The sequence below is a fragment of the Vulpes lagopus genome, chromosome 7 (assembly GCF_018345385.1).
Source record: "Vulpes lagopus strain Blue_001 chromosome 7, ASM1834538v1, whole genome shotgun sequence".
Lineage (NCBI taxonomy): Eukaryota > Metazoa > Chordata > Mammalia > Carnivora > Canidae > Vulpes > Vulpes lagopus.
The window spans coordinates 30827566-30852747 of record NC_054830.1 but is presented as its reverse complement, the minus strand read 5'-3'; the positions used below and the strand labels follow the sequence as shown (position 1 = coordinate 30852747).

The window sequence follows — 25182 nt, the reverse complement described above, 5'->3', positions numbered from 1 at the left end:
CGCCGGCCTCGCCCCCACACGCGCCGGCCGCGGCCGCCCCCGGGCAGTGCGGGAGCGCGGGGAGCGCGGGAGCGCGGGTCCCGCGGCGGCGGCGGCTCAGGCGGCGGCTCAGGCGGCGGAGCGGGCGGAGCGGGCGGCCGCGGGCGCCGCCGCCTCCTCCTCCATGGCTGTTTACCCGGCTGCATTGTGGGAGTTTGACCTCCGCCGCCGCCAACCGCCGCCTCAGCCTGCGCCGCCGCCGCCGCCGCCGCCGCCGCGCACGCCATGGGAGCCGTGACTGACGGTGAGGCCTCCCCCGCCGCTCCCGACCCGCGGGCCTCCCGCGCCCGGCGCCCGCGGACGCCCGGGCCGCTGCTGGGAGGCCGCGCGGGGCTCGGGGAGGCTGTGCTGGGGGCGCGCGTGGGGCCCTCCCCGGACCCAGCCCCCCCCCCCGGGGCCCGCGGGCGCCCGGCCTGGTGCTCGGGGCGCGGGGAGGCTGTGCCGGGGCGCACGTGGGGCCCGGGAGCCGCGGGCGGGCACTCGGGGTGGGCGGAGTGGCGGAGGCGAGGAAGCGGGGAGACGCTCCGGCCGCCCGCCGGGGCCTCGGGGCCTCGGGGCCGGTGGGGAGAGAGAGGGCAGTGGGGAGGCGCCAGCGCACGGGCTGACCCTGGAGGAGCCTTCTGCCCCAGCCGCCGTGTGGATGCGACGGCCCCGGCGTGGAGGTAGGGCCGGGGCCGGGGGCGGGGGCCGGACCCTCGGGGGACGCGGGGAGGAGTGAGGCCCCCTGGGGGACGGGAGCCCACAGGTTTGCTGGTGCGTGTATCTGTGTGCGGGACGCTGGTTTGCGGGCAGGACCTGCAGGACCGAGACTGGGTCTGCGGGGGGGGAGGGCGGAGACCCAGGGCCCGAGGTCAGAGGGAGACTAGGGCGCCGCCTCGGAGGAGGTGGGCAGCTGGAGGCGGCGCCTAAGGAGGCCTCAGTGAAGGAGGAAGGACGCTGTTTAACGTCTGGGAAGGCCACGGCTGGGGGCGCTGTGTTTACTGAGGAGCCAGCGGCCGGTTAGGGTAGATGCTGCTGAGAGGTTGGGGGTAGTACGCGGGGTCTGCGCTTTAAGGAGCCTGCAATGGTGCAATGGCAAGTGGAGCGGCGGGCCTAAGTCCGTGGTAAGAGGTGGTGGGGTGCGAGGCTCTTGAGGGTCCAGCACCTTCGTGGGGAATTTCAGCCTGGCCTCATTCCGGTTTTATTTATCCTATCTAGGCTAGGCCTTGCTTGGGATCAGGATCCAGTACCCATAGACAAGACCTACCCCCCCATCCCCATCCCCATCCCCATCCCCATCTCCATCCCCATCCCCATCTCCATCCCCATCCCCATCCCCATCCCCATCTCCATCCGCATCCCCATCTCCATCCCCCCCCAGATTCCAGTCTGGTGGAAAGACACCTTGGATAATCAGTTTCAAAGGGTGGCAAATGTTAACTGCACGGGGGAGGTACAAGGCTGGGAACTGTAGGCGTATGTCACAAAGCTTGCTTACCCGTTCTCGAAGATCGGCTTCCCTAAGACGGTTACTTTTTAATCTCATTTTCATTTTTTTTTTATTTTTTTAAAGATTTTATTTATTTATTCATGATAGTCACACACACAGAGAGAGAGAGAGAGAGAGAGAGAGGCAGAGGGAGAAGCAGGCTCCATGCAGGGAGCCCGACGTGGGATTCGATCCCGGGTCTCCAGGATCGCGCCCTGGGCCAAAGGCAGGCGCCAAACTGCTGCGCCACCCAGGGATCCCCTTAATCTCATTTTTAAAGAATAAATAGTTGTAGTTGGACCCCGGTGTTCCAGGCGGGGAACCACTTGTGCAAAGGCCCCAAAGTGTTGAAAGAACTCAAAGATGATACATACCGGCTAGAAATTAAGAAGTTATAGCCAGAGATTTCTGAGGCAACGGGAAACAGTTTTTAACATTGGTGTGGTGTGGTCAGAATTGCATTTAAAGAAAAGAAAAGAGGGATCCCTGGGTGGTGCAGCGGTTTGGCGCCTGCCTTAGGCCCAGGGCGCGATCCTGGAGACCCGGGATCGAATCTCTCGTCGGGCTCCTGGTGCATGGAGCCTGCTTCTCCCTCTGCCTGTGTCGCTGCCTCTCTCTCTTTCTCTCTCTGTGACTATCATAAATTAAAAAAAAAAAAAAAAAAAAAAAACCCGCTGCACTCCACTGGGTGAAGAATGAAAGGGAAGAGAGGAGTTAAGTTCTAACATTTATGCTCATCATGTGTCAAGGAGTGTTGTAATTGTTAACTCCATTTTACAGATGCAAGGATGCTAGGATGCAAGGAGGTTAAGCAACTTGCCCGAGTTCTTGCAATGAATAAAGTTTAGAGCCTGAGCTCAAAACCAGGCAGTCTGGCTCCAGAGTTCATGGTCGTCACTATGGTGCATCTGGTTGCTCAGCTACTGCTGCACTAGTCCTAGTAAGAGATGATGGGAGTGGATGTGAGGGGAAGGGCTGGTGGTTAGTCCAGGCTTCTGTCTAGTGACTGTGTGATTGTGCTACCTCTCTATGTATTCATTAAGGTAGGTCAACACAGGAAATGGGAAAGGAGTTTTAGTAACTGTATTAACTTCAGTCAAATGCCCCCCACACACACACACACATCTTTAGAGGCCACAGGAGACCCCACTCTCCCCCTTATAAGCTGTCTGACCTTGTATAGGTTAATTAACCTCTTTGAGCCTCAGTTTCATTCTTTATAAATGGGGATAAGAACAAAATCTGGGGCACCTAGGTGGCTCAGTCGGTTAAGGGTCTGCCTTCAGCTTGGGTCATGATCCCAGGGTCCTGGGGCCAAGCCCCACATGGCTTCTTGCTCAGTGAGGAGCCTGCTTCTCTCTCTTCTCACTCTGCCCGCTTGTGCGCACTCTCTCTCTGTCAAATAAAAAAATAAAATCTACCTCAGGGTTTTTTAGAGGTTTAAATGCAATAAAAGTTGTAGTGGTTTGCGCTGAGTCCAACATACAGTAATGTTCAACAAGCACTGTTATTTTTAAGATTTTATTTATGAGAGACATGGGCAGAGGGACAGGCAGGCTCCATGCAGGGAGCCCGATGTGGGACTCAATCCCGAGACCCCAGGATCATGACCAGAGCCGAAGGCAGGCACTTAACTGCTGAGTACCCAGGCGTCCCAACAAACACCATTCAATGTAAGAATTGGTCTATTTCTCTCTCCTTCATTTTCCTTTGATGAGGCCTTTTTCATCTCTGTATTTGCACAGATTGATTGCCCTTTTCTGCCTGGTAACTGCCATTTGTTCTTCAAGGCCCACTTCAAATATTCATCTCTTCCCTTTTCTAAAACAAGTTAGCCTTTCACCTATTAACCATATTATTTTATATATATTGCTGTTGTAGCCCTTAATACTTAATCCACTTAAACGACATATTCTAGAAAATATTTAAGGCAGCTCACCATAATGTGAAAACAAAAAATAATCCATGAGGAAATAGGGCAAAAAGAGCATTGAGAGGAGGGAAGACAAGAGGAAGTTAGAAGTAGGGTAATCCTCAGAATGCAGTGGGTTAAATCTGGCGCATTAAGACAGCCAGAAGTAACTCTTGTACTAATTCGTACCAACAGGCAGGACCTGGTCCACTTGTGATCCTGTGTACATGAGAGAAGGCAACATTAGATACACAGGACAAACACGTTCTGATTTTTTTTTTTAAGATTTTATTTATTTATTCATGAGAGAGAGAGAGAGAGAGAGAGGCAGAGACATAGGCAGAGAGAGAAACAGGCTCCATGCAGGGAGCCTGATGTGGGACTCGATCCTGGGTCTCCAGGATCACACCCTGGGCTGAAGGCAGATGCTCAACCACTGAGCCACCCAGGTGTCCCCACTTTCTGATTTAAACACTGAAGTTAAAGTTGATATATAGGGTACGCATAAAGAAAAGCTAGTTTCGTATCCTTAACCTCTTGATGATCATAGGGCTGTTTCTTAGCACATCCCTGGCTAGGTCAAAGAAGGCTCAAGAAGAGCATCCGAAAGCCAGTAGTAGGTCAGGTGGTTTAACTGAACACTTCTGTTGCTCTGCCTTATTTCAGAATAAGGTTTTTTTGCTAATTGGTTTTAAGAATACTTAGGTCATAGAAGAATGGACAAAGTGTAACTTAGTAACTTGTGCAGGTAAACATGGTTTTCATCAACTGGGATTTTGGTAAATAAGCAGAAGTGGGACGCCTGGGTGGCTCAGCGGTTGAGCATCTACCTTTGGCTCAGGGCGTGATCCTAGAGTCCTGGGATCTAGTTCCGCGTCGGGCTCCCTGCATGGAGCCTGCTTTTCCCTCTATGTCTCTGCCTCTCTCTGTGTGTCTCTCATGAACAAATAAATTAAAAAAAAAAAAAGAAAAGCAGAAGTGAGTAGTGGGTATGATTGATCAACAATGTATTGCATACCTTCTGGGTCCAATTCGAGGTGCTGTCTACAGCAATAAACTACCGAGGAAGACCCGGCTTCTGCTTGGAGGACAGAAGCAATAGCATGCAATCAAATAATAGTTAATTTCTGATAAAAGAACCTAATTAAGCTCTGGAATTACCTAAATTCTGAGAACAAACTGGATGGAATATGAAAGACCACAATGGAAGAGGGCTGCCAACAGTCAAGTATGATGACCTTTCTGAAAAATGACCTTTAGAGTAAGGCCTGAAGGCATCAACCCTGCGAAGAGTCCAGGAAAGGATTCTGGACAGGTTACAACTAGTGCAAGGGCCTGAGGCAAAAATAAGCTCTGCCCTGTAAAGAAGATAAGGAATAAGATAAGGGGTGGTATCCTGGTGGGTCAGGATGAGTGTGATACCAAAGGAGAAGTAAACAGGAGCTTGCCCAGAGCCACCTAAACCATGGAAAGGAGGTTTGATTGTCTTCTGTGGGTACTTAGATATGATTGGAAGCTTTTAAGCAGAAAAATTAGTAATCCCATACTTCTTTTTGATCATTCTAGGTTGCTGTATAGGGAATGGGTTTTAGGAAGGTAAGAATGGAAGCAGGGAGGCCAGTGAGAAGTGTTTTGAGAGTCAAGGTGGGTTTTTTTTTTTTAAATGAACAGAGAACCTCAATAGACTTTTTTTTTAAGATTTTATTTATTTATTCATAGAGACAGAGAGAGAGAGAGGCAGAGACACAGGCAGAGGAGAAGCAGGCATCATACAGAGAGAGCCTGATGGGACTTGATCCAGGGTCTCCAGGGTCACGCCTTGGGCTGCACTAAACCGCTGCGCCACCAGGGCTGCCCGGTGGGTTTGGATTAGGATGATGGCAGCAAAGACAGGAGTGACTGAATAGCTCAGTCATCCTGCAAAGTTCTTGAAGGAGTACCACTACCTGTCTTGAGCTAAAAGGACAGCTGATGTCCTATTTCAAGTTTGAGGTACCTGGCAGGATGCTGTCCCCTCGTAATCCTTGCCTACCAGTTTGCCTGTCTAGTCGGACTAGGATTCTTGGAGAAGTTCTGTACAAAGACACTTTGGTTAATTTGAGGAACTGCCCACCTCAGAGGGAGGGAGAGAGAGACATGATATTGTCATCTATGGATCCTGAACTGTAGATATTCTCACCAGCACTGCCATCTTATAGATGGAAAAATAAAAGGTCCTGGGAAGTGAGTGACTTACTGTCACATAGCTAGTTCTTGGCAAAGCCATTCTGTCTCCTCCCAGTTGCCACCCCAGCATTATGTTGTCACTGTTAAACTGTTTACAGTTTGCATTTTGTATGTGTTAATTTAAAGGTTTTTTTAAAAATTATTTATTCATGAGAGAAAGAGAGGCAGAAACACAGGCAGAGGGAGAAGCAGGCTGTATGCAGGGAGTCCAAAGTGGCACTAGATCTTGGGACTCCGGGATCACGACCTGAACCAAAGGCAGACACTCAGCCACTGAGCCTCCCAGGCATCCCAATTTAAAGGGTGTTAAATGGTGTTAGACCCTGATAAAAACCATTTCAGAAGCATTTTTTTTTTTTGAGAGAGAGAGAATCTTAAGCAGGCTCCACACCCAACTCCAGCCACCACAAGGCTTAATCTTATGACCCTGAGATCGACCTGAGCCGAAATCAAGAGTCAGATGCTAAACTGACCGAGCCACTCAGAAGCACCTTCTGCAGTACCGAGAATACTATGTACATACATCAGTGTGCCAGAGCACAGATGGGAGATGAGAAGGAGGTAGCTGGGAGCAGAGTATGACTGTACATTCCATTGAATACAGCTTGTTGGTTTTGACAGTATTTTTTTTTTAATTGAAGTAAAATTAGTATATAACATTAGGTTCAGGTGTATAACATAGTTTGATATCTGTATGCACTACAGAAGTGATTGTCATGGTAAGTCTAATTACCATCCATCACCATACAATTGACCTTCCCTCATTTCGCCCACCCTCCAATAACCCTGTCCCTCTAAAGACACCTGTTTTTGTTTTGGTTTTTTTGGATTGTTTGTTCATTTGTTTTTTTGATGCCACTTATAAGTGAAATCATATGGTATTTGTTTTTCTCTGACTTGTTTCATTTAGTATAATACCCGCAGGGTCCATCCATAGTTTTACAAATGACAAGATTTCCTTTTGTATAGCTGAGTAATATTCTATTGTATATATGTTTTGAGCTTTTGATTAGAAAGTATAAGGCTTGAATATATGCTTGTTAGAACTTAAGATAGGGATCCCTGGGTGGCGCAGCGGTTTGGCGCCTGCCTTTGGCCCAGGGCGCGATCCTGGAGACCCGGGATCGAATCCCACGTCAGGCTCCCGGTGCATGGAGCCTGCTTCTCCCTCTGCCTGTATCTCTGCCTCTCTCTCTCTCTCTGTGACTATCATAAATAAAATAAAATAAAATAAAAAATTAAAAAAAAAAACTTAAGATAATTGTTTTTAACATGCCTATGAACAATGTGACAGAATAATGGAACTGGACTATGGATTTCTAATAATGTGATTGTGTATCTTGCCCTATGGCAGAGCTGACACTACTCATCTGCAAAAGGAAGATAATAATACATACTTTCTAGGGTTTCTTCAATGGTGAGGTGTGATGATATAGGTAAAGCACTTCAGAATTGACTATTCAATCTCTTGTCCAAACTAGGACACTCTTCAAAGTGAAAGGAACAAATAAGATGTATGGTCCTCAGATAGGAATGTATAAATGCTGTATAAGTGCCTGCTGCTGCTGTTACTCCTATTTCCATTGCTGATCCAATGTTAATTGGACATTTGTGGTCACGGAGTTTGTTTGGCTTTTTCTTTTTTTCACTAGTGCCAATGGATTTGACCACTTGGTTCTGTTGGCTGTGATCCCAGCACAGGGGTTACTGATGCAGGGCAACTATTAAGTAATGTTTCTTTAGCCAAGATAAATGGTTTCTCAAAGCAAGATTGGAGTTTCAACCTTGACTTTATTAGCTCCACACTCTAAACATTTAAGTAAGTCTAGAGAAAAACAGAAGGACCTGAACACTATTTTTCTTTTTTTAAAAAAATGTATTTCATTTTTGTTTAAGTAATTGACTTGGACATTACCATGTATTTAGCCCTAAGTATTTCATGAGAGATCAATATTTACATGGAGAAAGCAAACCATATTATTTACTGTTCTTTCCACTGCAGTTTTGTGACTTAATATTGTTGGCCTTCAAAATTGTTTTAGTGATTTTAAGCTTCTTGAAAGGAGGGGCTACATGTTATTTTACCATAAGTAATCTAAAGCAATGAGCCATAAGTAATTCAGCTTAATAACCCATGAGCAGTGGTGATTTAATGATAAATCTAAAAGGAATCTGCATGCACACTGTTTTTACATGGCCCTAGTCTCTCCTCTTGTCATAAGTCAAGGCAGTTTTTTTTCTTAACACATCATAGATTTATTAAAGAACATAGAATAGAGCTTACAATGTAGAAGAAACGGAGAAAAGTAACTAAGAATGACCAATCAGCTCACTTTACAGATAACCAGTATTGGTGTTTTTTTAAAAGAAAAGTAATGTGTGTCAGACAATTCAAGAGAAGACGCACCAAGTGACAAGTGAAAACCCTCCCCTCTTCACCTTCTATGGCTAATCCTTCTTCAGAAGTAATCACTATAAACTGGTCTTCAGTGTATCTTTTCAGAATGATTTTTAAGTGCCTGTAAAGGGTAAAGAACACCTTCTCTGGTGCCAAGCTTGTTAGTTTGAGTCTCAGCTCTACTCCTTACTTCCAGGGACATTTAATTTGAGCAACTAACTTTCAGTTCCTTCACAGCTAAAATAGGGGTAACAATATCTATAGGGCTATTGCACAGGTTAAGTGTGTTTATATGTAAAAAAACACTTAGCATATTGCAAGCATTATGTATATATTAGTTGGTTGGCCACTAATTATATATACTTTAAAGTTTTATGCAAACATTTACACACTCTTCTATGTGTTATACTTCTGTAATCATTATATCTTGAGCTCTTTATACCTCATTCTTTTGTATAAATGTGTAGTGTTCTATTATATTTTTAAAATTCTCAGGTTACCTGGGTAGCTCAGTCAGTTAAACGTCCGCCTTCAGCTCAGGTCATGCTCTTAGCGTCCTGGGATCAAGACCCATATCAGGGGCAGCCCTGGTGGCCCAGCGGTTTAGCGCCGCCTTCGGCCTGGGGTGTGATCCTGAAGGCCTGGGATCGAGTCCCACGTCGGGCTCCCTACATGGAGCCTGGTTCTTCCTCTGCCTGTGTCTCTGTCTCTCTCTCTCTCTGTGTCTGTCATGAATAAATAAAATCTTAAAAAAAAAAAAAAAAAAGTATCAGGCTCCCTGCTCAGGAGGGAGACAGCTTCTCCCTCCCCACCCCATCCCCGGCCACACCCCCGTCGTGAAGGATGCTCTCTCTCTTTTTCTCATATCTTTAGGAAAAATTAATTCTCCACTAAACATTTAGTTATGTCCAGTTTTTTACTCTTACAATTAGTATTCCAATGGGGATATTTGTATAGATGTCTTCACATACCTGTGGGAGTAATTTCTAGAAGACAGGTTAAAGAATATATGTACTTTTATTTTTTTTTATTTTTTTGTACTTTTATTTTTGATGCATAGTGCTACGTTGCTCTTAGTAGCCAGCTGTTTCAAATTCATCCTGTCTCAAAGTGTTAAATAATTTGTTGTCCTTTCCCATACTTTTCAGTTTGGATCCATAGTGTTTAGGAACACCAAGAAAAAAAACAATGGTGCATTTCCATGCTAACAGAATTACTTGCTAAACTGCTTTTAGAAAGGAAATGCTAATCTTCACTGGTAGGTCACAGGATTCCTCTTTCCTAAACGCAGGTGAGATTGCTATGCTGTGAGGTCTTGCAGTTTCGGGAGGCCGGCTTGAGGGTAGCTTAGCCTGAGCAGTAGGTTACATTAACCTTGAAGTTCTTGCTACTGGTTGTCAAGCTTTGACCTATCCCTTAAAAAGGAAGTTTTGAAAGTTGGCCTACCATTATCTTCCAAATTGTTTTCCTTTTTCCTCTTTTGAATATTTCCTCCAAGATGTTCTGAAAACTTGTTTTGTAATCAAGGTCTTAATAGCTCCTGTGAGGGAATAGCAATGATGGGTTTTGAAAGGAATGTTAGTCGAGGTTTATGAGAGATTGTCCTTTCCGTGGTAAAATGAGAACACAGCTAAAATGGCAGTGTCATCTGAGACCAGAGGCTTGGAGAAGGAGACTTGGTCTAGTGACTGTAAAGCAGTCATTTCTTCCTGCCTCTCTGTTTATGGAAAGTTGGGGTATTAAAAATCTAACTCCTTGAAAGGACTTTTTGAGGCTTATTTAGTGCCTTAGTAATCACATTTTTTTTTCTAGGTATAGGTCAGCATATAAGACAAAGATCTAAAATGTATCCCAAATTAATGAGCAAATGTTTGCTTAATGAGCATACATGTTTCATAACTGATTTTAAATTGATTCTGAATAGCAGGCAGACATTTGATGGGTATAATTACAGTACAACTGTAACTGAATCCAGTAAGAATTCTTCCTACAAGCCTAAAATCAGGTGGAAAAGCAGTATTCTTGGGGCAGATGTTAGGCATTTAGGGTTAAAAGCTTTTCCAGCTAGCACTGATCCTCATAGTAGGTAAAGAAAGCAATCATGATGACTAAGGAATAATATTGATAACATCATTAAAAGAGTTTCTAAGCCATGCTTACTGTTTTTATAGGGTGGGCCAAGGCCTGCCAGAATTAATAATATTAATATTTAAGTTGCTTATAGAGAGCTTAAAGAATGATGATAATTTATGAAGTCATATGTTGTAGGTGTGTTTGGTCTAGTGCTAATTGGTGAGGTACCTTTAAAAATGATAAAGCTCATGTCATCTGCATTAGGAACCATCAGCAGCCGTTCTTTACATTTAAAAAGGTTAGGCTGGGCAGCCCGGGTGGCTCAGTGGTTTAGCGCTGCCTTCAGCCCAGGGTGTGATCCTGGGGACCTGGGATCGAGTCCCACGTCCGGCTTCCTGCAAGGAGCCTGCTTCTCTCTCTCTCTCTCTCTCTCTCTGTTTCTCATGAATAAATAAATAAAATTTTTATTTTTTATTTTTTATTTTTTTTTATAAATAAAATTTTTAAAAAAATAAAAAGGATAGTCTGTTTTCAAGCTGCCATCTTTACCTTTTGTTTTACTTTGTTGCTGCTGGAGCAGTGCTCTGTATTTTATTTGGTTATTTCAGAGTTTTTTATTACCAGAGAATCGTTGAGGCAACAACTCTCTATACTGTGTTACAACATGGCACTGTGACTTTACAATATGAAGCTTGAGACAGAATCAAGTTTGGGAGATATCTTACATAGGCAAAACTGAATACCAAAGTACATAATATAGATCTACACGGTTATACAGATGTATTTATATATCTTTAAATATACCTTTCATGGTGTTCACTCATTTTTCAACGTTTTCAGGATGATACAAGTTGTGGATTAAATTTAACATAAATATACGGATAGCTGTTTTTGTTTTGTTTTGTTTTGTTTTCCCATCAAAAAGGCCTTGTGCTCCTTTGTATAGTTTCATTCCCATAAAGTTTCACAGCATTCCTTCATAGTAAATATGTTATTCCCATTTTACAGATGAAGTGAAATTTGGTGTCGTCCCCCCCCCCCCCAAAACACACACACAAAGTAAAGCCTATATGGACTAACCAGAACATTGGCCCCACTTTTTGACCTTGGCCCAGGGGTTTGGCTATGAAGAAAGGAAATGCCCTTGGAGGGAAGAGGGATAGGGCTGAATTGGGAGAAGGACCTGGGACAGGGAATCTGGTGCTACCAGAATTGGATCTACCACAATCCTACACATGGCACCTTGGCATCAGCCCCTGCCTTTTCCTAACCTAGTCTCTGTTCGTCCTAACCTGCCCCAGGACTTGTGATTCTAATTTCTTACTTTCATGCCATTTTAGCTCCTACTGCATGTGCTTTGGAAGCCTTCTAATAGATTCCCTGCCTTTAGGCTTTTCCCAGCTGCAGTCCATTTTGTACATTGCCATCAGCTTAATCCTCCTAGAAAATCCTGCTCCTAAATCTTAAGCAACTCTTAGCTGCCTACCGGCAAGGTCCAAGTCCACTAGTATGGCATTCACTAGTGCAGACTCCCACTTTCTTACCTCTGTCTTTTTGTCCTTAGGTCCCAAGATCTGTCCAACCTTTTTAATGTTCTAATATTCACATGTTCCACATCCAGACTTTCATTTTCCACCTCTACTAGAGCTCACAGCTTTCTTCTCCCTGCCTAGGATAGGGACAGGGAAGGAACTTTAGCTTGCTTTTTAATTTTTTTCCTCTTATTAAAATATTTATTTATTTAAAGATATTTTTAAGATTTATTTATTTGCAGAGGGAGGGGCAGAGGGAGAGTCTTAAGTAGACTCCATGTTGAGCACAGAGCCCCACTCAGGCCCTGCGATCACAACCAGAGCCAAAATCAAGATTTGGAGGCTCGACTGACTGTGCAACCCAGGTTCCCCAAAGATTTTATTTTTTTTTAATAATCTCTATACCCAGTGTGGGGCTCTAACTGACAACCCCAAGATCAAGAGTTGCATGCTGGGATCCCTGGGTGGCTCGGCGGTTTGGCGCCTGCCTTCCGCCCAGGGTGTGATCCTGGAGACCCGGGTTCGAGTCCCACGTCAGGCTCCCTGCGTGGAGCCTGCTTCTCCCTCTGCCTTGTCTCTGCCTCTCTCTCTCTCTGTCTCTCATGAATGAATAAAAATCTTTAAAAAAAAAAAAAAAAAGAGTTGCATGCTCTACCGACTGAGCCAGCCAGGTGCCCCCCCCCTTTAAATAGCTTTATGAGGAATAATTTTATACAAAGAACTGCATATTTAATATGTACAATTTGATACATCTGCACATATGCAGACACCTGTGATACCATCATCATAATCATAACTTTCTTTTATAAACAACGGCTAACAGATTGTGAGTGCTCATATGGTTCAAAAGTCAAATAATACAAAAAGATATGTCCCCATCTCCCAGCCTGCTCTCTATTCCACTTACACTGACCCTCTCCCTTGATAACCCCTTTTATTTCTTGTATCTCATTTCAGGGTATTTGTATGAATATAAGCATATATTCTCATTTCCCCCCTCATTTAAAATCCATGTGTGAAAGAAACATGCTATACATACTATTCTTCACCTTGCTCTTTTATCAAGTTATCTTAAGTGATCTCTCTGTATAAGCACATAAACATTTCCTCACTTTTTGTTTTTTCTTTATGGCTTCATAGTATTCCATGATATTCTTGTACCAAAATTTATATAGTGCCTGGTCCATGGACATAGTCATATTGCATACAGGCAAGCATATCTAGAATTGTTGGACCAAAGGGTATATGTTCTTTGAAGTTTAGGTAGATGTTGTTAAAATACTTTTTAGATTTCTTGATTGATAATTTTTGTAAAGATGTTATTCTATTTTTATTTGAGAGAGAGAGGGGGAAAAAAAACGTGAGGAGAGAGGGAGCAGAAGGAGAGGGACAAGCAGACTCTGTGCAGAGTCCAACATAGGGCTCAATCACATGACCCTGAGATCAGGACCTGAGCAGAAAACCAGGAGTCAGATGCTTAACCAACTAGCCACCCAGGCACCCCATTGATTGATGATTTTTAAGTATGAAATGAGCGCCCAAATTGCACTTGCCCTGATTCCCCCAAGCCAAAAGTTGCTGTCCTCCTAATCTCTTTTGGTGCATTTCTGCATCACTCACTCAACAATGCTAGCCTCCTCTGCATGTGTGTTCATATACATGTTATTTCTCTACCCAGAGCAAAAGAGGTCAGGTCTTTATCTCACATCCTCAGAACCACTCCAGTACCCTATGGACACATCTGCTCATGGATCAAGTATTCATGTCTTTTGTACAAGAAGAGAAATCTCTGCTTCGGACCTGAAAATAAAATAGTTGCCTGCTGGTCCTTGTTAGTATTTTATTGAAACAAAGCTCTGGGCAGCCCAGGTGGCTCAGTGGTTTAGCACTGCCTTCAGCCCACTGCCTTCAGCGTGATCCTGGAGACCCGGGATCAAGTCCCATGTCGGGCTCCTTGCATGGAGCCTGCTTCTCTCTCTCTCTGCCTCTCTCTCTGTGTCTCTCATGAATAAATAAATAAAATCTTTGAAAAAAGAAAGAAAGAAAGAAAGCTCTGTGGAGGGCAAATGGTCCCAGGCAGGCACCACACGTCTAATTTAAAAATATTTATTGACCACCAGAAGTGTAAAGACCCATGTGAAAGGTTGGAGAGGAAACAGAATGATTAAGACACAGGACTGGTCCTCATGAACCTTTTCCCCAAGGTTATTTGGCCTGTACAGTGTTCTAAACACTTTTCAAAAACTTTTATAATTGGGATATTGCATATATAAAAGTACACAGATCTTTTTTTTTTTTTAATATTTTATTTATTTACTCATGAGAGACAGAGAGGCAGAGACACAGGCAGAGGGAGAAGCAGGCTCCATGCAGGGAGCCTGACGTGGGACTCAATCCCGGGACTCCAGGATCACACCCTGGGCCGAAGGCAGGCGCTAAACCACCGAGCCACCCAGGGATTCCCAAAGTACATAGATCTTAAATATGCAGCTGGAATGATCACAAAATGTGCTTGAAACATTTTTAGTTAGTCACCAAAACTTAAAAAGCTCTTGAAAAACCAGCAGTGGTAGTAGTTTCCCCCTTAGGGTATTTATTCTCCAATTGTGCTGTTCCCTATTATCCCTGGTCCTCAATAAAGTAGGATGCCCAGGTATTCGGGAGGAAGATGGGGTTTGTTCAGGGGTGGGGTATGGGAGAGCAGAGATAAGAAAACGAGAAATTGAACAAAAGAAAGGAATTGAACAGTGTCAAACATCAGACTGCTCACCTGCTGGAGGTTTACTTTTAGCAAAGTTAAAGCATATGTGTAATAAAAAAAATTCATTTTCTGCATTTTAATCTCTTTGAGAACTGTTTTGTCTCAGGCTCCTCAAATAACATTGTTGGTGGTCAAAAACTGAAAGTATTAGTTTGTATTTTAAAAGTGTAAAATTAAAATACCTGATGAATCGATAACTTGAGCTGCCTGTCAAAGCCATGACTCTGAGAACAAAACCCAATTCTAAAAATGTTTATCTGATGTCACAGAACAGATTTTAAAACTGCAGCCACCTGCCTTCCAAAAGTTTATCTCCACTGCACCTGCACTCAAAAATACTTCTGCCTACGCACAGGAACTATTGTTTAAAGATTTTGCTGTTGATTCATCATGCAGGCTCTCCAGGAATTATTCACACTTTAAAATTCATTTAAAAAATAATAATGCATGCACGTGGTGAAAAGCAAACACAATTTGGTGAAACAATACAGAAAATTAAATTTTTTCTCATCCTCTCTGTAGTCCCTCTCACCAGAAGAAACCACTATCACCAGTTTTTTGTGTTCCTTCCAAAGATATTCTGAGTACACACATACATGTGTGATGTGCACACGTGCATCCACGCACGTACACAAAGCCGCCTCCTTTTCTATACAAATGGCAGCAAACTGTGTGCTTCTCTGCACCTGTTTTGTTTTCATTTCACTTCATGTACCAAAGGAGATTTTTTGGCAGCAGTGTATACATCTACACTATTGGCTGCATATATATATATATTACATTATATGAAGTTTTCATAACTTAACCAGTCTCTTATTGGTAGATGTTTAGGTTTGCAGTCTTCCTACTACAAACAGCACTAAGAACATCCCTTTACATTTATCTTTCTGGTTGGGTACACATGTTATCTATGGGACGAATTCCTAGAATTGGAGCTCTGGGGTCAAAAAAAAGATATGTGCCTTTTAAATATTGTTTGTTATAGCCCATTTGCCCCACAAAGAGTTTACATCTTTGTGTTTACAATACCCACCAGTTTACATCCCATCAATGTAAGTGCGGTTTTTCTCAGTATCCTTGTGAATGCTTTTTATTGGGTATTTTGATCTTTGCCAAACTGATAGATGAAAATTATGTTTGGGGTACCTACGTGGCTCAGTTGGTTAAGCCTCCAACTCTTGGTTTTGGTTCAAGTCATGTGAGCTAGCTGCTTAGTGGAGGAGTTGGCTTGGGGATTCTCTCCTGCCCCTTTCCCGGCATGCTTTAGCTCTCTCTCTCTCTCTCTCTCTCTCTCTCTCTCTCTCTCTCTCTAACGTAAATAAATAAATCTTTTTTAAAAATTATGTTTTCTTGGGTTTCAATATGCCCTTTCTCTTGTCATGATCCAGCATTATTTTGTCCAGCAAGAACACTAGCTCAGGTCTGCCAGACAGGCAGATTGGAGCTCCACTTATTACTCATTGTTATTATATGCCCTTTGATTTCTTTTTCTTTTTCTTTCCCTTGGAGCAAAGTGAGACAAACATGTTTAAAAAAAAAAAGTCTTCATGGGGAAAGAAACATCACAGATGTAATAACTAAATTACTCTTTTTTTCCTACAAATCCATTCCCATTTCTCTGACCCATCTCTCATTATTTTCACCCAATCTGCCACTACCTCTTTCACATCTTTTCTTTCTGTGCCTTTTACCACTACCTCACACTAGTCAGAGACAGGAACAGTTCAGCCTTCCTTCTGTGTGAACAGGTTTTTCCAAAAGCTCTCCAAGAACCATAGTCTTCCTTCCTTGATGTTACCTGAAAACTATTTCTACTCAGCACCCCAGCAGAAGATTTCCAGTTCTGTGAGCACAGGTGATAACCCTGATCCCTAGTACACTGCCTGGCACACAATAGACACTCAATAACTGTCTTTATAGTGACATAAAAAAAAACATATACATAAATTGTAATAAAACCTACATAACCTAAAATTTGCCATCTTAACCATCTTAAGTGAACAGTGTAGTGGCATGAAGTATATTTGCATCTCAGTGGTTTTCTTTTAGATAAATGAATAAGTTGTGATATTGGTTATTTGTCCCTGAAAGTTAACAAGGGCCAGATCATCATTTTAATTCACATTGTTCTTCCCTCCAGACGAAGTCATACGGAAGCGTCTCTTAATTGATGGAGATGGTGCCGGAGATGATCGAAGAATCAATCTGCTAGTGAAAAGTTTCATTAAATGGTGCAACTCCGGGTCCCAGGAAGAGGGGTATTTCATCTCACTGTTGTTTCAATACCAATGTCCTGATGAGAGTTTAAACCAATAGACGGGCCTGTCAATATTTCAGATTTTCACTCACCTTCAATGTCCAGTGGAGGCAACTCTGGGTTCATCCAAGTATAGATTTTTCTAGCCTTTATTTCTCTTCAGAGGCCTGCTTTATGTTTATTAAAATGTGCAGAAGGTGTAGTGGTAAGAAACAAGCATTAAATTCTGGCTCATTAAGCTGGTCACTTTTAGCAGAGAAACATTTAGTTAGATAAAATATCTAAATGCAATTTTCTCTTTTCAGATTTTTTTCTTTTCTTTCTTTCTTTTTTTTTTTTTTAAGTAAGCTCTAGGCTCAATGTGGGGCTTGAACTCACAATTCTGAGATCAAGAGTTGCCTGTGCTACCAACTGAGCCAGCCAGGTGCCTCAATTTTCTCTTTTTTTAATAAGCTAATATAAAGTTGCTGCAAGATTTTATATATATTTAATAACTTTTTGCCTTAGAAAAATTTCCCTCCCTTGAATTAGCTTTTCACATAAATCATTATAAAAAGTGAAAAAAATGTGAAAATAAAATTGTGAGAATAAGAAATTATCTTGATTAAAAGATTTTAAAAAGTGGGACACCTGGGTGGCTCAGTGGTTGAGCATCTGCCTTTGGCTCAGGTCGTGATCCTGGAGTCCTAGGATCAAGTCCCATGTTGGGTTCCCTGGGGGGAGTCTGCTTCTCCCTTTAAAAAGTTAAAAATAAATAAATTTTTAAAAAGTATTTTAAACTTATATTGGTAAGAACAGCAGGCCTATCTTTGCACTTGTAATTAAAGCAGTTTATAAATTCAAGTACACCACATTAGGAAAAATTAAACATAAATGAAAGATATTCTAAATTATTTTAAATAAAGCAAATGATTCAGAACTTGATAGGATTTAATTGGTAAATCTTTGCCTGTACTAGAATGGTTCAACTTTGGTATTTCACAAAAAATCTTCATTCTGTTTCTCTTTTTCATTAGATACAGCCAGTACCAACGTATGCTGAGCACACTGTCCCAATGTGAATTTTCAATGGGCAAAACTTTGCTGGTATATGATATGAATCTCAGAGAAATGGAAAATTATGAAAAAATTTACAAAGAAATAGGTAAAGAAACGTAAATTAATGTTTCCGTGTAATTTTAATTTTTATGGTCTAAAGGAGACAATGTCTGCTAACATTTTTCTTTGGTTAGTGGTAAAATAGTAACAATGACAATATTAATAGAAAGAACATTGTAAACGTTAGCTACAAAACTGTACTCTGGTATGATTGCAGTACTTTGGCTTATAGCTGTTTTTTAAATACCAGCATCTATTTTATTAGCAATGGAATTTAACACATTTTAAAATTGAAAATGGATGAGATTATACATGTTGTTACAACTATTTTTAAAAGAACCTTTTCGTATAGAATGTAGCATTGCTGGAGCACATGAAAAAATTGCTGAGTGCAAAAAGCAAATTCTTCAAGCAAAGCGAATACGAAAAAATCGCCAAGGTAAGGGTTTTGTGGGATTTAGTGTGCAAATACTTTATTATCGAGTACTATTTTCATGCAGTTTTTAATGTTGTGTGGTAAAATCTTCAAGAATCAACCTGCATTATTAAAAAAAATTAGAAGCTAAACTTATTCTTTAAAACTGTATTATTGGGATCCCTGGGTGGCGCAGCGGTTTGGCGCCTGCCTTTGGCCCAGGGCGCGATCCTGGAGACCCGGGATCGAATCCCACATCGGGCTCCGGGTGCATGGAGCCTGCTTCTCCCTCCGCCTGTGTCTCTGCCTCTCTCTCTCTCTCTGTGACTATCATAAATAAATAAAAAATTTAAAAAAAAAAAACTGTATTATTATTTAAAATAGTGGATGAGGAAGGCTATGCTGAAAAACTTTTTTTTTTTGCTGGATTGTACTAATTATCCAAATATTTCTTAAATATTCTTTTTTTTTTTTTTTTTAACTATCTTCAGACCCCTTTGCCTAAGTCATGGTATGGCTAATCAGCAAAGGCAATTCACACAAGTAAATTATATGTTTGTTATTTGTTTGTTTCATGGAGTTACTTTCCAGAAAAAAGAAAAGAATTTAAGCTCAGTGAGTTTTTATTAAGTACAAAACAAATGAACAGTTGCAAGCTGCCTAAATATCTAATAAGAGAAAGGTTAAAATTTAGCTTTGTCCTGATCTCTTTTGTTTTTTAATTAGGGTAATGTCGTCCTTGCAGTCCATAAAAACTATTTCAAAATAATTTTAATGGCCAGGACATTGCTCCTCCTAGAATGTAAATGGAAAGAAAGGAAGATAAAAAATATAACACAAAAAAAATATATATATATAATATATAATCATAATTGTGACCTATATATGAAAAACTAGAAGGAAATGGAAATTGTTAAAGATTATTTTGGAGCTGTGGGTTTTTATGGGTTAAAAAGACCATCTGGTCTTTTTTTCCTGCACTGATCATGTATTATTTTGTAATCTAAAAAAAATGTTTTTAATCACACTTTTATTGAATTAAAATGCTGATTTCCAAAACAATAAATTTTACTTTTTAATGAGCCAATTAAGATCTTTGGTTCCTTATTTTAAAAAGTTTGGTTTTGAACTTGTTCTAAAATACAAGTGGTCAAGTTCGGTGGCCAATTTACAGCAGGATTTACCAACTTATTTGGTAATTATTATCAATCTAAAATCATTTGAAAAGGTTTCACAGTGTTTTTCTCGATTAGTTGAGGCTTTTAAATGAATGCTGCCATTCATCAGGTCAAGGTTAACAGGAAATAACAGGGAAACTTGGAAGTCTCAATGGAAAAGAAAGAAGGAATTTTATCATTTCTGAATTTTAAATTGTTTCTAAGTTGCTGAAATCTTTACCTTTAGAATGAGAATGAGAAGTATAATTTGCCATTGCTAAGATCTGAAATGAATGGTAGGATATATTTACCCCGCAGATCTTTTCTTTGCTGGGCAAATAGTGAGGAAGATCCTCTTTAGAATCGGTGCACTTAATGATCAATAAATAGCCTAAATTCACTTACACTATGCTGGCCTCATATCCTGCCCAAGGATAAGTGAATGGAAAAATAGAGTGGGAGCAAAAGTCCTTGTTTGGAACAGTTTTGAAATCATGTACCATTATAGTTAGAGTTGAACCAAGTGATATTGGCAGTACTCTTTCCATCCCTCAGTGTTTTGATTTTTTGTTGTGTTTTTTTTTATAGTCATTTTGCATTTTATTTCCAAAACCAGTAATCATGATATATTTTTCCATATTTTTTGACATTTAGCTTTTTTTTGTATATTTTTTATTGGTGTTGATTTGCCAGCATATAGCATAATACCCAGTGCTCATCCCGTCAAGTGCCCGTCACCAGTCACTCCATCCCCCCGCCCACCTCCCTTTCCACTACCCCTTGTTCCTTTCCCAGAGTTAGGAGTGTCTCATGTTCCGTGACCCTCACTGATATTTCCCACTCATTTTCTCTCCTTTCCCCTTTAATCCCTTTCACTATTTTTTATATTCCCCAAATGAATGAGACCATATAATGTTTGTCCTTCTCTGATTGACTTCACTCAGCATAACACCCTCCAGTTCCATCCATGTCAAAGCAAATGGTGGGTATTTGTCATTTCTATTGGCTAAGTAATATTCCATTGTATACACAGACCACAGCTTCTTTATCCATTCATCTTTCGATGGACACCGAGGCTCCTTCCACAGTTTGGCTATTGTAGACATTGCTGCTATAAACATTGGGGTGCAGGTGTCCATTTTTTTCATATCCATGTTCAAAGAAACCTTAATTTGTTAAATATTTTTATATCTTTCAGAATATGATGCTTTAGCAAAAGTGATCCAGCACCATCCAGACAGGCATGAGACATTAAGGTAAGTTTAGAGTTTACTTTGAAAGGAACTATCTTTATATATAAATATTTACATATTAGTCTATGTATTCCAGTTTTACAGAAGTACATAATTTGTTTCAGAAGGAAGGGTTCAGATCTTCCAAATTACATATTCTATTACCGCTTGATTGAATTTTTTCCTTCCTCTGATCTTACTGTCTATATTCTAAATTAAATGCATATAATATATATCAAACAAAAATAGATAAATAGAATGTGGTATGGTTATATAATAGAATACTAAATGAGCTGTTTATTTTTTTTTTAAGATTTTATTTATTTATTCATGAAAGTCACAGAGAGAGAAGCAGAGACATAGGCAGAGGGAGAAGCAGGTTCCCCATTAGGAGCCCGATGCAGGAGTTGATCCCAGGACTCTGGGATCATGACCTGAGCCAAAGGCAGACGCTCAACCACTGAACCACCCAGGTGTCCCTAAATGAGCAATTTAAAAGAGCAAACTAGATACACACTATTTTTTTTAGATACATACTTTTTAAAACTCAGATCTCAAAAACATAGTCAGTGAAAAGAAAAACAGAAGATGTAATGAATTTTAAGTTACTCCTAAGTCTCTGTAACACATGCAGAATAATAACCATTTATAAAAGCTACCCACCATTATATACTGATACCATATATTATTTAGAGAAACAAATATATGTATGGAAAAGGATTGGGGGACACTTGGGTAGCTCAGTGGTTGAGCATCTGCCTTCAGCTCAGGGCATGATCCCGAAGTCCTAGGATCAAGTCCCACATTGGGCTCTTCACCGGGAGCCTACTTCTCCCTCTGCCTATGTCTCTGCCTCTCTCTGTGTTCTCATGAATAAATAAAAAAAATATATATATAAAAAGGATTGGAATGATACAGTAATTGCGTGAGTAGGGAGCAGAGGAGGAGAAAAGGTCTGGTATAGAGGACAGCCAATAAGGTTCTAAGAAGATTTCAAAGTTAATCTGCAATGTTTTATTTCTTTTACCAAGGGAGAAAAAAGAAACAAGACAGACATTTTTTGTCAAATAAGTATGATAAAATATTAAAAGTTACCAATTCTTGGGGTGTGATAATCTGTTATCTGTGTTTTCCTATGTTTTAAAAATTATCTAGAAATTTGATTTAATAAGAAAAAAGTGCATACTTAGAATTTAAGAAGAAATCATCCCTAGCTTGAAAGTTTCATCATGGGGACGCCTGGGTGACTCAGCGGTTGAGTGCCTGCCTTCCGCCCAGGGCATGATCCTAGAGTCCTGGGATCAAGTCCCACATCGGGCTCCCTGCAGGGAGCCTGCTTCTCTCTCTGCCTATGTCTCTGCCTCTTTTTCTCTGCGTCTCTCATGAATAAATAAATAAATAAAATCTTTAAAACTTTCATCATAATGGGGTATAATAATTTCCTATCCTTTTTTTTTTTTAAGATTTTTATTTATTTATTCATGAGAGACACACACACAGAGAGAGAGAGAGAGAGAGAGAGGCACAGACACAGGCAGAGAGAGAGAGAGGCACAGACACAGGCAGAAAGAGAAGCAGGCTCCCTGCATTGAGCCCGATGCAGGACTTGATCCTGGGACTTCAGGATCACACCCTGGGCCGAAGGGAGGCGTTCAACCACTGAGCCACCCAGGCAGTCCCATTTCTTGCCCTTTTTTAAAATTTTTAAAATACTACTTAGTAACTAAAAAGTTAGGTATTAATTTTGAATTCTGTTCCCCCAATTAGCAAACTATAATACTGTTTTATTATTTTCAGGGAACTAGAGTCCTTGGGAAAAGAACTAGAGCATCTTTCACATATTAAAGAAAGTGTTGAAGATAAGGTATTTGCACACATATATTATTCTCTGTAACATGTATATGTGTATAGATCAATGTGTATTAATTTTTTCTCATTAATACAGCTGGAATTGAGACGGAAACAGTTTCACGTTCTACTTAGTACCATCCACGAACTTCAGCAAACACTAGAAAGTAAGTAGAAATAGTCACAGTATGAATATTTATAATGACCAAGGAAATTACTACCCAGCCAGGCCAGGGATTTGTTGCTATTTCTACCTGACAGGATTTGATCATAGTCAGGGACTGATGACCATGCAGGTTTCCTGTCCTTCCCCTTTACGAATGGGAGGTTTTAGACTTTTAGGTGATCCAGGGCCGTGCCTTTTAAAATATACGTCTTATTGAGAGTGTACACCTTCAGTTTCAGAACAGAAGTATATAGCTGGATGATGTTAGAAGGTATTCATGCTATTCAGCTTTCTGCGTATATGCAGGAAAGCCTGAATGTGTAGTAATACATGAGTTAAAATACGCATCCAGTGGTCCACATTAAGAAAGTCAAGGATGATAGATTTGGAACTCTTCTTGGTTATTATAGTTTATTGCTATGAAGTAACAATTCAGGACCCAGGCAGGCAGTGGTGAGTGAGTGAAGTAATTAGTGCATAAGCTCATTTGCATAGTCAGTGAATAGAAGGTGCTTTGGGGAACTGGAGACCTGCTCCTTGTATTGACTGTCTCCAACTGGAAAATTTTTTTTTTTAAGATTTTATTTATTTATTGACACAGAAAGAGAGAGGCAGAGGAACAGACAGGGAGAAGCAGGCTCCGTGCAGGGAGCCCGATGTGGGACTCGATCCTGGGTCTCCAGGATCACACACCCCAGACTACAGGTGGCGCCAAACCGCTGTGCCACTGGGGCTGCCCTCCAACTGGAAATTTCTATGTTACATGACCTCTTTATTGTTTTTTTTTCTTATGTTTTTAAGAAAAACCTAAAACCTAGATTTTTTTTAATGTATCCTATCACATAGATTTTACATTTTGAGTTAACTAATGAACACCAGCAACCAAAACAGCATTTTTAAAACCAAACACTGTGTGAGCTGATGACAGTTATAGGCTGCCATTTTGCCATTTTTGTTTCAAATATATCACCTAATAAAGGATAAAAATGTTGTCATGTATTCATTAAACATGTAATTTAAGCAAATTTGACTGAAGTTTCATGGTTCTTCTCAATTGCAGATGATGAAAAGCTCTCAGAGGTAGAAGAAGCTCAAGAAGCCAGCATAGAAACAGATCCTAAGCCATAGACAAGCTAATCGTTGACCATTCCCAAGAATGTGGAAGTAACAGCATGCGCCTAGTGTGTTTAGAATTTGTGTTCTTGAGATACTTAAAGTTTTGGCAGTAAACTACTTTCCTGTCAAATATTAATGCACAGTTCATTCATATTTCTTTACACAAAAGAGAAAAACTTCAGTATAGATTTGTTTGTATTGGGGAAGCCCGGGTTGCTCAGCAGTTTAGCGCCGCCTTCAGCCCAGGGCGTGACCCTGGAGACCCGGGATCAAGTCCCATGTCGGGCTCCCTGCGTGGAGCCTGCTTCTCCCCTGCCTGTGTCTCTGCCTCTCTCTCTCTCTCTCTCTCTCTCTCTCTCTCTGTGTCTCTCATGAATAAATAAATTTTTAAAAAATTCTTAAAAAAAAAAAGATTTGTTTGTATTGAAATGTCTTTTTTATTCTTAAAAGAGGAAGCAATACCCAGAAATGTTTAATAAAATGTTTTCAAGCCAGATATGTTTGTGTTTGTGTTCATTAGTATTCTAAGTAGTTTTTAACTGGTGAGACTGGCTTGCTTATAAAATAAGTTAAAGATTGTGAAAAAGTAGCATTTCTAGGATATGTGTGAAAAAAATGAGTCAATCTGGAAATTGTTAACCACCTTTGAAAATGGAGTTCATGAACAGACTTTATGAGGGCTGTGAACTTGTGAAATTGTATACAAAGTGTTGGTGATATGTGCTTATCTGGGGAGAGGTTTCCAGATCCTCATACTCACAATCAGTGGTGTAAGAGCTAATCACAAGATGCAAAATAAATCAATATACATTGCTTTCTAAGTCTCTGTAATACTTGAGCAGTATGGCTGTTAAACATTTTGTTGATAAGTTTTCTTCTGTTTCATTATTTAGCGGTCATTTTCAGTAGAAACAACATGGACAAAGAAAAAGTTGTCTCAGAAAAATAGTCTGTTAAGATAGTCAATCTTGCATGAAGGATTTAATGATCCTAACAATTGAGCTAAGGCTGAATCAGTTGTAATTTTCTTAAGTAGTGAATTTAATGTTCAATACTTGTTAGGTTCCACCCTTACCCACTTGTTTTAATTCTTTGCACGAATCATACCTTAAACAGTGTTACATTTTTGTAATTTTAATAAGAATTCTTATCTTTGTAAGTATGAAAGTTTAAATTTAGCTCAGTAGTAGTCATATTAAAAGTGTCATAATACCTTTAAATGCTTCCTCTAATTTCATCTGGCAAATCCTGGGAGAAATTTCTTTGCAGAGTTGCTATGCCCTAATAAGTATTTCTGTTTTCCAATACTAGTAAGAATTATGAAGCAAAAATTTACTAACATTGACTCAGAATTAAAAATCAATTTTTCAAAAAGAGGATTTTTTTTAAGGACTGTTGGGTAGAATATTCTAAGAAATGTCCATCTCCCCAACTGATAATTCACTAGAGAGATTTATTCAGGATTATGTACCAAAAGATAAGAA

General features: G+C 40.7%; 1 protein-coding gene across 3 annotated transcripts; it reads left to right on the top strand.

Annotated features, from left to right (window-relative positions):
- The first annotated feature begins 113 nt into the window (after positions 1–113).
- Positions 114–23830, top strand: THOC7 (THO complex 7). 3 transcript variants are annotated; one of them, XM_041763952.1, is made up of 8 exons: positions 114–283; positions 16550–16667; positions 17683–17810; positions 18102–18203; positions 20535–20592; positions 22366–22432; positions 22514–22583; positions 23643–23830. In XM_041763952.1, the coding sequence occupies exons 1-8, from the start codon at positions 265–267 to the stop codon at positions 23708–23710; spliced, it is 630 nt and encodes a 209-aa protein (XP_041619886.1). In that variant the 5' UTR covers positions 114–264; the 3' UTR covers positions 23711–23830. The 3 variants fall into 3 exon arrangements, with proteins under 3 accessions (XP_041619886.1, XP_041619887.1, XP_041619885.1); XM_041763953.1 differs by lacking the exon at positions 114–283 and adding an exon at positions 294–701 and having other exon boundaries at positions 18117–18203; XM_041763951.1 differs by lacking the exon at positions 114–283 and adding an exon at positions 393–701.
- The last annotated feature ends 1352 nt before the right edge of the window (positions 23831–25182 follow it).